This window comes from Thunnus maccoyii, chromosome 3, assembly GCF_910596095.1.
Source record: "Thunnus maccoyii chromosome 3, fThuMac1.1, whole genome shotgun sequence".
NCBI classification, from domain to species: Eukaryota; Metazoa; Chordata; class Actinopteri; order Scombriformes; family Scombridae; genus Thunnus; species Thunnus maccoyii.
Window position 1 is genome coordinate 33,928,961 of NC_056535.1, and position 15,594 is coordinate 33,944,554.

The 15,594-nt window shown below is 40.9% G+C and overlaps 1 protein-coding gene across 4 annotated transcripts; it reads right to left on the minus strand.

Moving 5' to 3' along the window:
* Positions 1 to 57: 57 nt before the first annotated feature.
* smpd4 (sphingomyelin phosphodiesterase 4) lies at positions 58 to 15,425 on the minus strand. Of its 4 annotated transcripts, none has more exons than XM_042406517.1 (20): positions 15,309 to 15,425; positions 14,813 to 14,902; positions 14,430 to 14,516; positions 12,841 to 12,977; positions 12,672 to 12,747; positions 11,994 to 12,102; positions 11,637 to 11,689; positions 11,161 to 11,312; positions 10,902 to 11,034; positions 10,650 to 10,715; positions 7,082 to 7,171; positions 4,404 to 4,558; positions 4,105 to 4,195; positions 3,773 to 3,870; positions 3,390 to 3,553; positions 2,589 to 2,794; positions 2,185 to 2,415; positions 1,894 to 2,025; positions 1,583 to 1,711; positions 58 to 833 (listed from the first exon to the last, which is right to left on the minus strand). In XM_042406517.1, exons 2-20 carry the CDS (start codon positions 14,849 to 14,851, stop codon positions 510 to 512), a joined length of 2,472 nt encoding a protein of 823 aa, XP_042262451.1. In that variant the 5' UTR covers positions 14,852 to 14,902; positions 15,309 to 15,425; the 3' UTR covers positions 58 to 509. The 4 variants fall into 4 exon arrangements, with proteins under 4 accessions (XP_042262451.1, XP_042262450.1, XP_042262453.1 ...); XM_042406516.1 differs by having other exon boundaries at positions 10,644 to 10,715; XM_042406519.1 differs by lacking the exon at positions 7,082 to 7,171.
* Positions 15,426 to 15,594: the final 169 nt, after the last annotated feature.

Genomic DNA, 15,594 nt, shown 5'->3' on the forward strand with positions numbered 1-15,594 from the left:
ATAACAATAATAATAAAAGAAGACACACTTCCTGTCAACAAACGAGGCCACAAGAACTACAAACAAATGCAGTTTATTGAGTCTTTCTGCTTTCACTGAGAAAAATACTTTACTCCATCAGCGCACTTTGAATGTTTTGGCCTCCATCTGTTTTCAGATGCTTGTTGAGAAAAAAAAACAAAAAAAAACAACAACTTGCTCTATCAATAGAGCAGCAACACTTTTTTAAAAAATATTTACAATGTTACATGAACCACATTAAACACAGTAAAGCAGCCAAAAGAAAAGCGAGAAGCAGTCCGACAGGGTTCCAACACATCCTCCAATTCAAAAGTCCTTGATATTCAAAAATATACCTCTCACACTAAAGAAGCTCATATCTGTCTGAACTCTTCTCTTCATCAAACACAAGACTCTCATCTCTGGCGTCTCTGTAGCAGATTCTCAACATACAACATTATTCTACTTCCATCGTGTGTATTTTTGCGGGTAGGATCGCTGTGGTTCGGTTAGTGCGTTTTCAGTTTGTCTCCAAACAGCGTCATCACGAGTCCGTACAGGAAGCCGGCGGTGAGGATGAGCAGGGTGCTGGATAACGGGCCGAAGGAAAGCAGGGCTCCGAACACGTAGAAGAGCAGCAGCAGCAGCAGCGTCCGGTAGCTGGCCAGCACGCGCAGGCTCAGTCTGGGCTGCCGGTTCCTCTCCGTCGTCGTCAGCCGGGTCAGCGGGCTGTGCTTCACTCTCCTGCTTGAATCGGGATCCGTCAAGTAGCGACGACCCAGGCGGCCCAGGAAGTCCGGCCGGGAGCAGAGAGCGTTCATGTGCCCTCCGAACTGCAGGAGAACAGAGAGATGAGAGAGATTTAATCTGTGGTTGTGTTTCTCATTGTTACGCTGCATTTATTAATAGAATAAATAGACGGACAACATTTTAATTTAGGTACTGGAGGCAGTTTTGGTGCGACTGAACTCTGATCTCTGATCCTTAAACCTGTGTTCATTGATGTTTTTGGGCAGCGGAAACAAGCTGTACAGTCTAAGGTCTGACATATTATCACCTTTAAAGTTGAGATGTTGAACTTGTTAGCAAACAGCTGGTTATTCACACATCCAGCTGTTACGGATAAACATAAGCATTTATTCTGAGTCGTGATTCTGCTCTCTACTGACTCCTGAGGGAAATATCTGACTCTTTAGCCGCTAAATGCTGCACTATGTTCACCAGCTGCTCTACATATTATTATATTCTATATAATTATCGCTGGGTTTTGTCCCTACAAGCGAAAACACTTGTCCCTACGAGCGAAAACACACAAATATTGATTACAGCAGCTTTAAAGACGCAAATATAAAAATGCCATCAAGTAAAATTTTGCACCATGTTTTGGATGTTTTGGAGCAGAAATTCTAATATTTAACCTCCAGTATTTCTGGGTCTTGACCCGTTTGGTGTTACATAAATGAATAAATTGAATATTTGTTATTTGGTTCTTCTTTGTATATTATTCAGACATACTTTACAGGGTTTTATTGGGCTTTTTCTTTTACAATATCATAAATATTATTATCCAGACAGCACTTACTCTGTCATTAAGCAGAGAGGAGATTCTGTAGAACAGCCTGACCAGCAGGGCGTTCTCATAGCTCCTGATGGGCTGCAGCTCCGGGTCTCCTTGGTAGTGAATATCAAACCTGCGTAGTCCGTTTATTATCTGCACACACACACACACACACACACACACACACACACACACACACACACACACACACACACACACACACACACACACACACACACACACACACACAGAGTCAGGGGTTTTAGTCTTTGCTGCACGGCCCGCAGCTCTTTTAAACATCCTCCTTCTCTTGTGCATTAATGTGAGACACTGACCTGCCTCCTGCCCAGGTCAGTGAGGATGAGTCCGTTCTCTCCCTGGATGCAGTCCGGCAGCTGCTTGTAGTTGCCGTCGTCCTGAGAAGAACTCAGGTTGGATATAAGCTGAGTCAGCTGCACTTGGTTCAGCTACAAAACAAAAAAAAGACAGTTTTAACCAAGTGGACACATGTCAGAGGACAAACTGTCCAAATGAGTCAAATCAAGTGAATATCTTCCAGTTAAAGCATAAATCATCTCATCTGAATCAGGAGAAAAAACCTTAAACAACAGTCATATCAATCTGACCTTGAAGATTTGACACAAGTTCTCTAAAGCTCTCTCCAGGAATTCGTGGGTCTTTTTCAGACATTCACCGCTCTCCTCGGGCTCGGCCCCGTTGAAGGTGTTGTTGAGATCGGGGGAGCCGAAGCCAAACCAGGACAGGAAGGAGGTGTTTGCCGCCACCTCGATGGACTGATCTGATATCCTCTTGGCCGTCTGTCTGGCTTGTGCAATGATCTGGATTAACTTCATGATCTGCAAAAATTGAAATTGAAATTGAAAATCAACACTTTGAGCAACGACAATATGTTTTTTCAGGATGATGTCACACTTCTGGAAGAACAGAGACTTCAGGGTGATAATACAGACAATCCTGACGTAAATCCAACATAAGAATCCCCCGCAGATGTGAGACGAGGTGAACTTACGGCTCCTCTGAGCTCGGTGCCAAACATCTGTTTGTACTGGCAGTCCTGGCCTTCCAAGGCGTACACTTGACTCTTCACTCTGAACACCATGTCTGTCACCACCCGTTGCCGTGACGACAGGAAGCTGCCTCCTTGGCTGGGCGTCAGGTAGCCGCGGGGCTGCCGGTGGTGGAGGACGTGCTCGGGCTCCAGAAACAACTGCTCTCCTGCAGAGAGACGACGGTTTCTGTTTTAATATGTTTGTATAGATCTGTTAGATAGTTCTGAAAGAAGTTTATTGCTGGAAAAAGGCACCATAACAATTTCTCATCAAGCCTTATTAGCTAGTATCCTGAAGTATTTAGCTTTATGTTTTCAATTTATATATTTATTTACCTTCATCAGGAAATGTTCAAATGTCCGTGAAGATTTGAACATTTCCTGATGAAGGTAAGTAAAGTGAGTACTAGTGATCAACAGTGTGCAGGATTTTTTGATCCTTTCACAGTTTATGATCCAAGAACTTGGTGTTACAGTCTCAACTCATCAACAAGTATTCCAGCTTTTAAAATATCATCTGATTTCTACCAGACTTTGCCAGCGGTGCAGAAAAAAACCTTCAGATGTAACAGAGTGGATGCTGTTGATGTCCAGATGGGTAAAAATATCATATAAATGTTATTGAGTTCTGTGGCACAAGCATGATCCTCTCAAGCCTGTGTTGTAAGTGATGTCATTTCATCCAGTTTAGATTTGGTTGATGTATAAGTGTATGTCTTCAGCTCGGTTCACGTCAGTGTTGTTTGCGTCTCTGTCTCTCACCTTTCTGGATCATCTCTGAGAGGTTTGGCTGAGCGAAGACTTTGGCCACCCTGAAGACCATCAGTGCATTTTTGGCGTTAACCAGGTCTGTTCTTATTGCTCTGTTCAGAAACACCTGGAAGAGCTTCGTGTAGACCAGCAGGTTCTCCTGAACAAACGACTCCCTGCACAAGAGCAGATTCAATGACTGGAAGTTCTACAGTCAACACAATACCGTCACCATAATAATCATCACATGATCTAGTTCTAAAGGCCTAACAGGACAATAACCACCAGATTCTAATGATCAATTATACCCATACTCTGTATATATTCCTGTTTTATTCATGTCACTATAAACATTTTAAAGAAAGGTGCCCAAATAACAAAGCTGTCAGACTCACCATTTGTCCGGCACAGTTCTGTTCTGGTCTGGCTGAGGATTGCTCTTCTCTCCTGTGTATCTCCACGGTTGGATGTAGCTCAGCCACGTCTCCAACACCTCAACATAGATAAACCACATGCTGAACCAGTGTGTTACCACAGCTTTTAAAACTGACATAACGACTCTGTATTTAGACGTTCCTACTCTTTACCAACAGCTACTGTCAAACTTCTCTTGGGCAACGAATCAAACCCAAATCCCCTCACTGCCAAGAGCACAAGACTGAACACTTCCACCTCCAGAAATATTAAAGTATAACATTACAGACTGGTCGAGGTGACGGAGACTCACAGCTCTGAAAGAGGCGTCTAGTGGCCAGTGGCCGAAGCAGTGCTGCAGGAACAGGTAGAGTTTCTGTTGAACGAACCGCTGCATCACCACTCTGTAGACACCAAGGACATAAAACAATGTGCATAAGTTAACACAGAAAAACAAGACTACTAAACAAGTTACAGCAAAGCCTTTTATTACTGGAACATCAGTCAATCCCATTTAAACATCCTCTTTCTACCACTGTGATGATGTAGAGACGGTAGACAAGAGAAGAGGTCACTACAGTATGAAACAGTATCATATACGATGACACTGACCTCTTAAACTCCTCCAGTGGGCTGGTGTGAGTGTGCGAGTGAGCCGAGGGTGAAGACGACAGCTGCTCGGGCTTCAGGCTGTTGGAGAAGGCGTGCAGATGTTTGACCAGGAGACGAACCACCAGCACGTGTTCCTCTGTCGGGCTGAAGGGTTCCTGAAAAGACGACCGGTCACAAAGTGCTGCACACACACACACACACACTCTCATCATCTCAGTCAGCTCCCAGTTTCAAAATTTAAAAAAAAGCAGCCGATGATGATGCTTCCCAGAACAAAAGCAGCCAAACAATTACCAAAAAGGCTCAGAGCGCTTTCTATGTAGAGAACAGAGGTCCCACACACACGAATCACATATAAAACACATCTTTCTATAATGTCATATGTGTTCTTTGAATTTTTTTGTGTGACCAAGACACACTGAGAAGGATAAATCCACTGGTCAGGGCTCTCTGATGATGATGATGACTGTTTCTAAATGAACTCAAACATACTTTCTGCAGTTTCTTGTTACTTCTATATCAGTCTGGATGATTTATCATTCCAGCTCTGATGCGCTTTTGTTCCCAAACTGTAGAAACAAAGGTGACTGAAGGTGTTTATTCTAGTATGAATTTCTTTGTTTTCTTTTTAATAATATCATTTAATCTTCAGATGGCATCATTTGCACATCAGAACAACATGACACCCATCTCTCTCTGTATTAAGGATGATATTAAGGATGTCATGGTATTTAACACTATGACAGTGAAGGACTATACAAAGTACACCTGACATATAGGGCTGTAGTCAACCAAAGAAAATCTTGGTCAACTAAAATCATACATAATCTTCAACTAATCGATTAGTCGCGGGGAGGAGGGGTGGGGGGACAGAGTGCACAGTAAACTCAGCAGCCACACATTTCTCTGTTCTGTATTTCTCTGTTTAGCGTCTTCAGGTTATGCTAACCCATTGTTGCTAACTTTGGAGCTAACCCCCTTCACCTCTCCAGCATTTGGGGAAACAACAGACGTGACTTTTTAGCATTTATTTACTGACTGTACTGTACTGTACTGACAACTTACTACTAACCTTTTCCTCTACTCCGCTCGCATCCACCGTCACTTCTCTGCCCCTCGCTCTTTCCCGCTCGCTACGCAAACATACTCCTTAACGGAGCCACGCGACCAGTGGTTTCCCAGGCAACGACAGAGATTGACTCACGTACCGGAACAGCGCTGCTCAGAGACTCCCAAACGCTGTCGATGAATGAATATCCATTCATTCGGATATCAAATATAAAAAAATATTTTTTGGGGGGGGGCTGGCGGGGGTTCTTGTTGTGTCATTATGGAGAAACACAGATTCAGTAAACGTTCAGTAACCGTTGAGTACAGTTAGACACAGCAGTCTCCATTAGGTTGGGCGAGTTCAAAGTTTTGAAAACAACGGGGGTGTATTCAAAACACCCCCGTTGTTTTCACAGGTAATTTGTTAGTCTGTCCCTCCCGCCGCAGGAAATAATGGATTAATCCTGGAAAACTGTTGATGTAGCACTTTTCTCCTTATGAAAATAACACGGAGATTATTCGACCAATGAGAATTTAGTCGGACGAGAGCATATCGACCAACTAATCGACCAGCAGACTACAGCCCTACTGACATATAATTTAGCCATTTTATAAGGGACAGATAAAGATTTCTAGCTCTTCATCACAACTGTATTTGAGTGTAAAGATCATATCACATATTAATAAATGACACTGGTGGGACCTCTGTACTCTGTTAACTGCTTAAAGCAAAGCTGCTTTGTCAAAATAAAGCAATGTTTCCTCCTCTGGATAATACCAGCAAACACAAACATTACCTCTGAACATTTATCATATTAATAGTTCTAATTATCCAATCAAATGATTTTTTTTTTTTTTATCCTGGCATGTAAAAAAAAAAAAATCAAGATTGTTTAAGATGTAGTAGTATCTTTTGCTTTACATCGTGTCATTAGAAAGAAACATTAATCAACCACATGAACATGGAAAGCAACAAAGCACATCAGACACAGTGTGAACAAAAACAAAACAAAACAGCAGCAGCATGCTTTTAAAAAAAAACAAAAACACAAACAGCAAAGAGAACCACACCAAAACCAGGAAAACTCTGCTCAAAAGATTCCAAAAGCTTCATTCCAGGATTATTTTTCCCGTCAAGGATACTTCTCTGTTCACATTTACAGTCAGACTGGATGTGAGACACTAGAGAGTTTAACAGCTGATGATTGTAAACTGCTGCTAGTAGTAGAAAAGATGGAGAAAAGTCTTATTTCCTCCCCTGAAAGTTATAAAATCTGGTACATTAAGAGATGAGAACTATTCCCTGAACTGAGGATTCAAAGAAGCCAAAATGAAGCAGGAAGTAGAACTAGTCAATGAGTCTGAGTGTGTTTTATTATTTGGGTCGATGGTGACGATATGTTGAACATTACAGGTCACCGTTTCACTGATAAGCTGCGTTTTAGAGAAGCTAAAGCCACATAACGGCTGGTTATGAATAAAAACGTATCAGCTGATATGTGCTGCTGACTGGAGTCTCAGCGTGCGTGTCAACATGAGAGAAGTACCCTTGACTCTGACTGAAACTGACTGACGGTTACCTCCAGGAGGCCCCAGAGGGCCGGGGCTGAATGAAAAGGTAAAAGTACTTGGTAGGTGTGGAGGGTCCCAGAGCCTGGTGGGGCGTGGGGTTGGCACGGCATGCTGGACATACTGAGGCGGTACTGCAGCAGCGCCAGCTGTTCACCCGTAACCACCAGGAGGGAGAGGAAGATGAGGAAGAGGAAAGAAAAACAAACACAAGGTGGAGGAGGAACAACAGCGAAGAGAGAGGAAGAGGAGGAGGAAAGGGAAGGAGGAAGGTATACATGAGAAGAGGAGAAAAGGAGGCAGCAAAACAAAAAAAAGGAAAAGTGCAACCAGACAGAAACGATTGGCCGAAAACATTGAGGAGGAAAAGGAGCAGAGAACAGAAGAGGAGACAAACAAAAATAACATATTGACTGTGGGAACACAACGCTGGAACTGATGGAGACGATGCAGACGCCTCTCCTTCACTCAGACGAAGACGATCACATGACTGACATGACCGTAGGGATGGGAATCATCTCACACATGTCAAAGAATAAAAAGGTTTAATAAAGCCTCATTAGTGTCAGAGTTATTAGCTTTAGTGGCGCACATGTAGCATCATGTTTGGCTCATTATTGATTTAAGTATATTGTGATATATTAGTGGACAGCTGAGTGGATTATATCCAGTGTGTCAGAGTTACTGGTCTCAAATATAAACCAGTAACCAGTGTGACACATCCATATGGATATATTAATATATAAATATAATTTGACATATCAGCTTTAATAATTCCCATTCCTAATGTTTAACATGATATTTGAACAGAGTCAACTCAAGACTGTGAGATTTTGGTTTTCGTGACGCCAAAACTTTAATATTCGTCAATATTGTTTTATTAATTAGTTTGGTAACATGTTTACCCTATTTAGCATTTATAAGCAGTATAAAAACATTTAATAAACATATATAAAACATTATAATATAGTCATAAGCAGATATAAGTGTTTATTAATGTATTTGTCAACAACTATAACTCCTGCTGTTGACACTAATAACTAATAATATTAAATATGTCTTCATAGGAGAAGTTATAACTGCTGACAAATACTGTACATTAATAAACACCCATATATCTATTAATATCTACATTATAGTGTGTTATAAACCATTTATTACATGTTTACTGCTTCTAAATGCTAAATACAGGTAAACAGTTCTAGTAACAACAGAGGCAGAAAACAGGAAATATGTGTTTGATAAGCAAACTAATTACAAGCTTTAATAAAGTTTAATTAACATTTTGATGACATCCAGAAGTGAGACAGTTTGATTTCTAATCTGAAGCCTCTGTGTGTGTGTGTGTGTGTGTGTGTGTGTGTGTGTGTGTGTGTGTGTGTGTGTGTGTGTGTGTGTGTGTATGTGTGTGTGGTCTAAGCTGAAATCAAACCAAAATCTCACATGTCGAGTTGACTCTTTAACAGGATGAACATTGAACACGACACAATGACTCAGTGGTTAAAACATTTAGAAGAAATGAGACTTTAGAAGAAGAAAAGTGACAAAAACAGCAAAACATTGAAGATGTTCGTTGGTCAACATGTTACAAGACGAGTAGAAAGATTATTTTACTGTTTCCTCTGCAGCTTTATGGAGCAGTGCTTGAAATGAGGCCTGCAACTAGGAATTATTTTCATTATCGATTATTTTCTCAATGAATCGATTAGTTGTTTGGTCTCTAAACAGTGATCACTGATTCCTAAAGTCCACAACTCAAAGATGTTCAGTTTACTGTCACAGATTGATTCAGTATTTGTCAACTGATCGATCAATGGTTGCAGCTCTGCTCATTAGTTTAGATGTGGAGGTGACAGACTGCTGCATAAATACTGAGGAAACGGTTTTATGAGGCAGACAAGCGAGAGCTGCATCAGAGTGTCAGCTGACATGCTGTAATCAATACACATGATGTCAGAGTGAACAGTATAATATCACACATGTACAGTATATGATACACATATATTAAACAAAAACACCAGCATAAAGTCTCACTGTGCTTTATATTAGAGCCCGAACGATATATCAGTCAGCTGATATTATCAGCTGATATCAGTCTATCACAGATATATCAATATCAGTGTATATGTATCCAATATGCACCGATATCTGCTTTTATTTTTTTAGTTATATAAGCAGCATTTTATGTATATTTGATGCTTTTTCTTAATTCAAGTTTAATATATACATCAAATTTTTGTTCTATGTGTTTTTTAATTTATAGTTATTTATCATTATTAAATTCACAGTGAAATATACTGTTTCAGTGCAGTGATGTCATTTTATACAATACAGTTTATTATTAAGATATAATGTCTCCATTACACTGCTTTGTCACAAGTGTTTGATAAGCACATCTACAAAAAATGTGTGTTTATGTAAATATTCTGTACATGTTTAAGATTATCAGCCGATATATCGATATCAGAATTTTTTACTCCCTAATATCGGTATCGGACCCAAAAAATCCAGTATCGGTCGATCCTACCACTAAATCTACTGAATAATAAACAATCTGGGATTAAAAATGACATGTTAAGTGTTAATGTGACGAACTGAGAAACGTCTCAGATGCTTCTTAGAGTTTATGATGCTGCTATTTTATTATTATAAACTCAAGATCAATATATGGAGAGCTCTATACTTCCAGCACAAATCATGTGTCTTTAGTTCATTTTCTTTGTGTAATAAAATATATTTCCTTTCCATAAAACAGTTAGAAAACGTTGCGCCTGCTTTGGATACAATATGAAGCCCTGATGAGAGACGCTGTTGAGGTTTCAGTCTCAGTGATTCTTTACTGAGTCACTGAACATCTTAACTATAATGTCATTTACAGCCTGTGTTTGATTCAAATAGAGAATATTTAACTTGAAGTAGCAACAGAACTGATAATAAATAGTACACAACACACACAGATTGGAATAAAAAAAACAGTACAGCTGATGATTGGAGATCCCTGACTACATTTTTAGGGGGATAAAGTTGTTGTGTGTGTGTGTGTGTGTGTGTGTGTGTGTGTGTGTGTTGTGACTTTATGTTGGCGTCTCACATGCAACCACACAGAGAACAAATCATCACAACAGACTCTTGGTGAGGTGAACATGCACGCGGCATGCACAGAAGGTGAAAGGAAGCAAAACCACTACTACCAGGAACACCAGTCAAATCCCTTTAACGCTGTAGCTTTACTCTACAGCTCCCATCCCTCTATACTTCAAACACAGACACGTTTATGTTTCCGCAGTGGGAACAGAGATGTCTGCTGTGCATTCACACTGTAAGCAACTTTCATTTCACTCAGTTCATTCATGTCTCCTTGTTTGTCGTAGCTGCATACAGAACATACACAACATCCAGAACATCCAGAACATGGTTTCACAGTAGAACCTCGAGACTGCTGATACAATGACTGATAACTGCAGGGCTGATGACAGCATCAGAGGGGAGGAGGAAGGGGGGGGTGGAGGATGAGTCTGTGGTCAGCCAGTCAACAGCCAGCCGTGCAACACTGCAGTGCAGGAGAGTGTGTGTGTGTGGGGGGAGATAGAGATGTGTGGGGGACATATTTTGCTGTCTTACCTTTACCTGAGGAGACTGCAGCTTCTGGTACATCTCCAAGGAGTAGTGATGGAGCCAGATCTCCACAAACATCTTAGGACACACACACACACACACACACACACACACACACACACACACACACACACACACACACACACACAGCCTCTTTAGCATTAAAACACAAAGTCGTCATGTAACAGCATTTATAAATAATAACTTGTTAAACTTCTGTAGATGACAGTAAAGAGTAAGCCCAGTTCTTGATTTGTGTCTCACCTGTAGGAGTGTTTCGGACCTCCAGATCTCCTGGGCTGCAGGATCTGCGTTAACTGAAGGCTGATGAAATATGTGATGCTTCAGCAGACTGGGACTGTGAACGCCATAACCAGCGAAAGAGACACTGGAAGATCTGTTGAATTTAAGGCACAAAGAGAGTTAAAGTCTTTCAATCTGCACTGAGGTGTCACTCATCAGAAGGTTTAAATGCATCCTAATATTAACATCTTCTTTCTGAAAGCTTCCTTGCTAAACTAACCTCGGTGAAGGTGCGGTGACGGAGCCTCTGGAGTCAGAGAAAGGAGAAGGAGGCACGCTTCCTTCACTGGGGAGGAAGTATTTCAGGTAAGTGTCCACCAGCACAAAGTAGGCGCTGTCTGTGGTGCTTCCATTCTGACCTTGAGGGTAGATCTGAAAACAGGAAGAGAACCGATTAGTTCTACCTGTGAGGATTAATACGGCTGGTATACGTCTAACATCAAGGTGTTTATTAATGAGCTAGTCAGTCAGCTTTAAAGGTGTATTGTGAAGGATTTTCCTAAAAAACAATGTATGTATTATTTTGTTGTGTTCGGAACGTTTCTGGGCGTCAACCTTTGGGCAGTGGGTGTGTCGCCCCACAGCCAATAACAGCGTGCGGGGTGTGAGGTCAGGACTCAGGTTACTGCGCTGTGTTGTGTCTATTGTGTATGCACTGAACTAAGAATATCACTGATAGTTTTGTGGAAATCTCACCTTTGGTGTGATGAGACAGTACGCAAAGTTGAACATGAAGAATTCAAATGGATCTGCAGAACATTAAGGAAGAACAGAACTGTCTTATATGGATCCCCCTTTGTTCTAATGCTGTCTAATAGTGAACATTACTGTGCACTAATGTCACATGATAAACAACTGTAGCTGTCAGATCAGACAAATCAATGAACTTTAACATGAATTTGAACAAAAAGAAATCATTTAGGGCTGAGTATCTATTCCATACTTATATGTATTATTAACGTTCACAGTCTTTGTTTTTTTTTAACTTCTCATAATCCGTCACTGACACCATGAAGGAAACCCAGACTGATGAGAGGTCGTTAGGAAGGATACTGAGCGCCAGGTTGAGCATCAGCAGACCAGACAGAGGAAACTGCAGCTTGTTGTGGAAGAGAGGACAGTCTGGGAGAACTCCCTCCTGGATGCAGGCCTTCACTGGACCCTTCAACACACACCAGCATGACAAGTCACCAGTGACAATCTCTATAAACCTTTCCTCTTTGTTAATGTGCTACATCATACATGTCATTCTAATGAGAAATGCTCAAAAGATTATTTTTATAGAGTAGAATTTACCAAATTAAAAGCTTTATTTTCACTTGCAACAACACAATTCAACATTCTGACTTTCTCTTTTATTTTGAAAATGTGTTAAAACTGATGCACAAACATGAACAGCAGATATAAGTATTCAATATCAAAATTCCCCAAACTGAACTTTATTAAACTTTTGCATTTTTATTAAGATTGTATCTATAATTATTGTATTTTGTATTGAATTCTCTTCTGCAATCAATTTAAGCTACAATTAAAACTTTGCATATTATAAGTAGAAGAATCAGAATCACAGCTCTGCACTGATCAGTTTTCCTGCTTCATTCATTCAGCAGAGCATCACGTCTGAATTACATAATATTGCCTTATTGATCACTACCATCCAGCAGTCGTTCTGTGTCTCTGTGGACACAGCGACAGAGAAACAAGTGATGCAACAGACACAAATCTTCTTACCGGGAGATAATTGACAGGTATTTCATATTTGTATTCTTCTGCTTGAAGTTTATAGACGAGCTTCATCATCGGACCGCTGACGAGATAAACAACAGTTGATCATTTTGCGATACAAACAGTGAACATATTAACATATTTCTGCTGTGATGTTACAGACAGGAAACAGTACCTCGGGCTCAGAAAGTCCAGAACAATGTTGTACTCGTTGCTGCGTGAGTGCAGGAGTCTCAGGTTCCAACCGGCGATGATGCCATCCAGACTGCCGAACACACACTCCACCAGCCAGGGGAAGATGGTGTGCAGCTCCTAAACACACACACACACACACACACACACACACACACACACACACACACACACACACACACACACGATCACATCATAAACTGGTGAAAGGCAACACATTTTAACACTGACAGGCAGCAGTTCACTGTTGTCGTACTAGAAACGGTGCAACAACAACAGTCATACTTAGCAAGTGTTGGAGGAAGAAGAATGCAAATATTATTTAAATTACTGAGTTAGTAAAAGCAACATTATGTCTCTGCCAGCTGTTTTTAATATATTTGACTTTTGGCAGGCAAGACGTGTTTGCAATATAACAGTTAGAGCCTAAAACAAAAACAACAAGTTTAGACTGCCCCAATAGTAGCCCCATGTGACACAAGCTTGTCTCACTGTGACGTTGTAATGAAGCTACAGATGACAATACTCCCCCCCCTCCCCCAACACACACACACACACACACACACACACACACACACACACACACACACACACACACACACACACACTGTCGTCCTGCTGCCTCACACTCATCCTTTGTGTCACTCACTGAAGCAGCAACAGCTGCTCTCAAACAGAACCTCAACTGTCCACGACACCGCCCTCACATACCAGAGAAACAAGAATTTATGACATACCGCACTATTTCAGTGCATCAGTGATTGTACAAACTGTATCTCAACTATCAGCGTTAGTTTCAACTCTTGGATTTCTCTGCATCTTACTGTAGGCAAGATACATAAGAGAGCACAAAGTACATGTTACCTTTTAAAAGTGAGCTAACATACTCACAGTTACTCTCACACAGGGCTGCAACTAACAATTATCTTCATTATCAATTAATCTGCCAATTATTGTCTCGGTTAATTGATTACTTATTCTGTCTATGATAAACACCTCATTTTTTCTGACCAACAGTCCAAAAATCTTCAGTTTACAATGATACGAAACACAGAAAAGAAGCAAATCTTCAAATGTGAGAAGCTGGAACCAAAAGATCTTTTGCATTTTTGCTTTACAAATGACTAAAACAATTATTTGATTATCAGAATTGTTGCTGATTAATTCTGTCGGACGACTGATCGTTGCAACTCTAAACTGAGCCGCAGTCCCAGCAGCTGTCTCCTCATACTGACAGCGTTCAACATTAAAGGTCAGGTCAGCCTGCTGGATCTACTCATGACTCACTCTGCGTGTTGTGTGTACAAATCCAATGACATTCCTTTCCAAATATTTCTATCCAATTAGCTCGTTCAAACACTCTATTGACACAGATGATAATTCCACTGAACTCTCTGCTACACAGTATGTGAGAAACGTTGCACAGTGACTGCATCTGTCGTTCAATGACACTCACTGCTTATTCTGAAGGTCTGTCCACAAATCACCAGGTATATACAGCATCTTCATTGCCATTCACAACAAATAAACTAGTGTGCAAAGACAAGACAGTGGTGTGAGAGTTAACGGTACCTTTGCAGGATATTCATCTATGATCTTCACCAGTTCTTGGCATCGCTGGATGAGAGGTTTGTTAGACGAATCAGCCTTAAGGTTGGCCTGAAACAACAACACACACACAATTCAGATACCCATAATACTCTGACAGATGACAAACATAATACACACTATATATATATAATAATAAAATTATTAAAAGGACAGGTTCACAAGTTTTCAAGTGTGTCTTAAACCAGCAGTCAGGTGTCCATATGAGCAGTTTGGGCATTTGGGCTCCTGACTGTTGTTTTAAGACACACCTGAAAAACTGTGAACCGTCCTTTAAGCACAATTAGTCATGTGAAGGTTAGGTGCTAAATCTCTTTCACTTAGTTAAATCGGGATGAGAGGCTCACCAGAAGGAAACCGGGCTGTTGTAACGTTGGAGCAGCCATGTAGGACCCTCACGGTTATTCCCTCTTATGAACAGTCCACTTGGATCCAACCTGGAGGCGATAAACACACACAAAAGTTTTTACTTTGCTAAAGTGGCGTCACAGCTTAGCCTAGCAGGGGTAACACTAGTTTGTTAGCCCGCTCAGCAGAAAACAGTTTAAAGTTAGCTGGTGACGGGAACAAGTGAGTGCTGAGGAAGCAGGATGATAACTGTGTGTACTGTTAATCCGACTACAATGTCTCCCATTGACTGGAAAACTCAGTCGGCGGACTCTAACGGTAGTCAGTCAGTCAACCATGCAGGTTAGCATAAGCGGGCTAGCTAGCGACAGCTAACGGTAAGTTAACTGACCCTAAACTGACAGCAGCAGCCGTTAACTCGGCAAGTGTCCCTTAAAAACACAAACTACTGACGCAGAGTGAACTTTAAGGCTTTTGATCTGAACACATCTTTACCTTCGCCGCTGACAGTACTTCAGATTCTGACTACTTTCTCATTAACCGCGTTTCCATCAGGTTTCCATCAGTGTAGTTCAAACAACGCCGGCGTCTTCTTCTTTGGTGTTTCACTGCAGTTTGTAGTCATGTTGTTGTTGCACTTTACTGACATCTACTGGAGGTACTGACGCCTCTCACCATGCACCCCCCCAGAAAATAACAACTTCATTTAACAGTATATATACACATTTAATTTATATATAATTATAGTAATAATAATATCTTTATTTATATAGCACTTTTA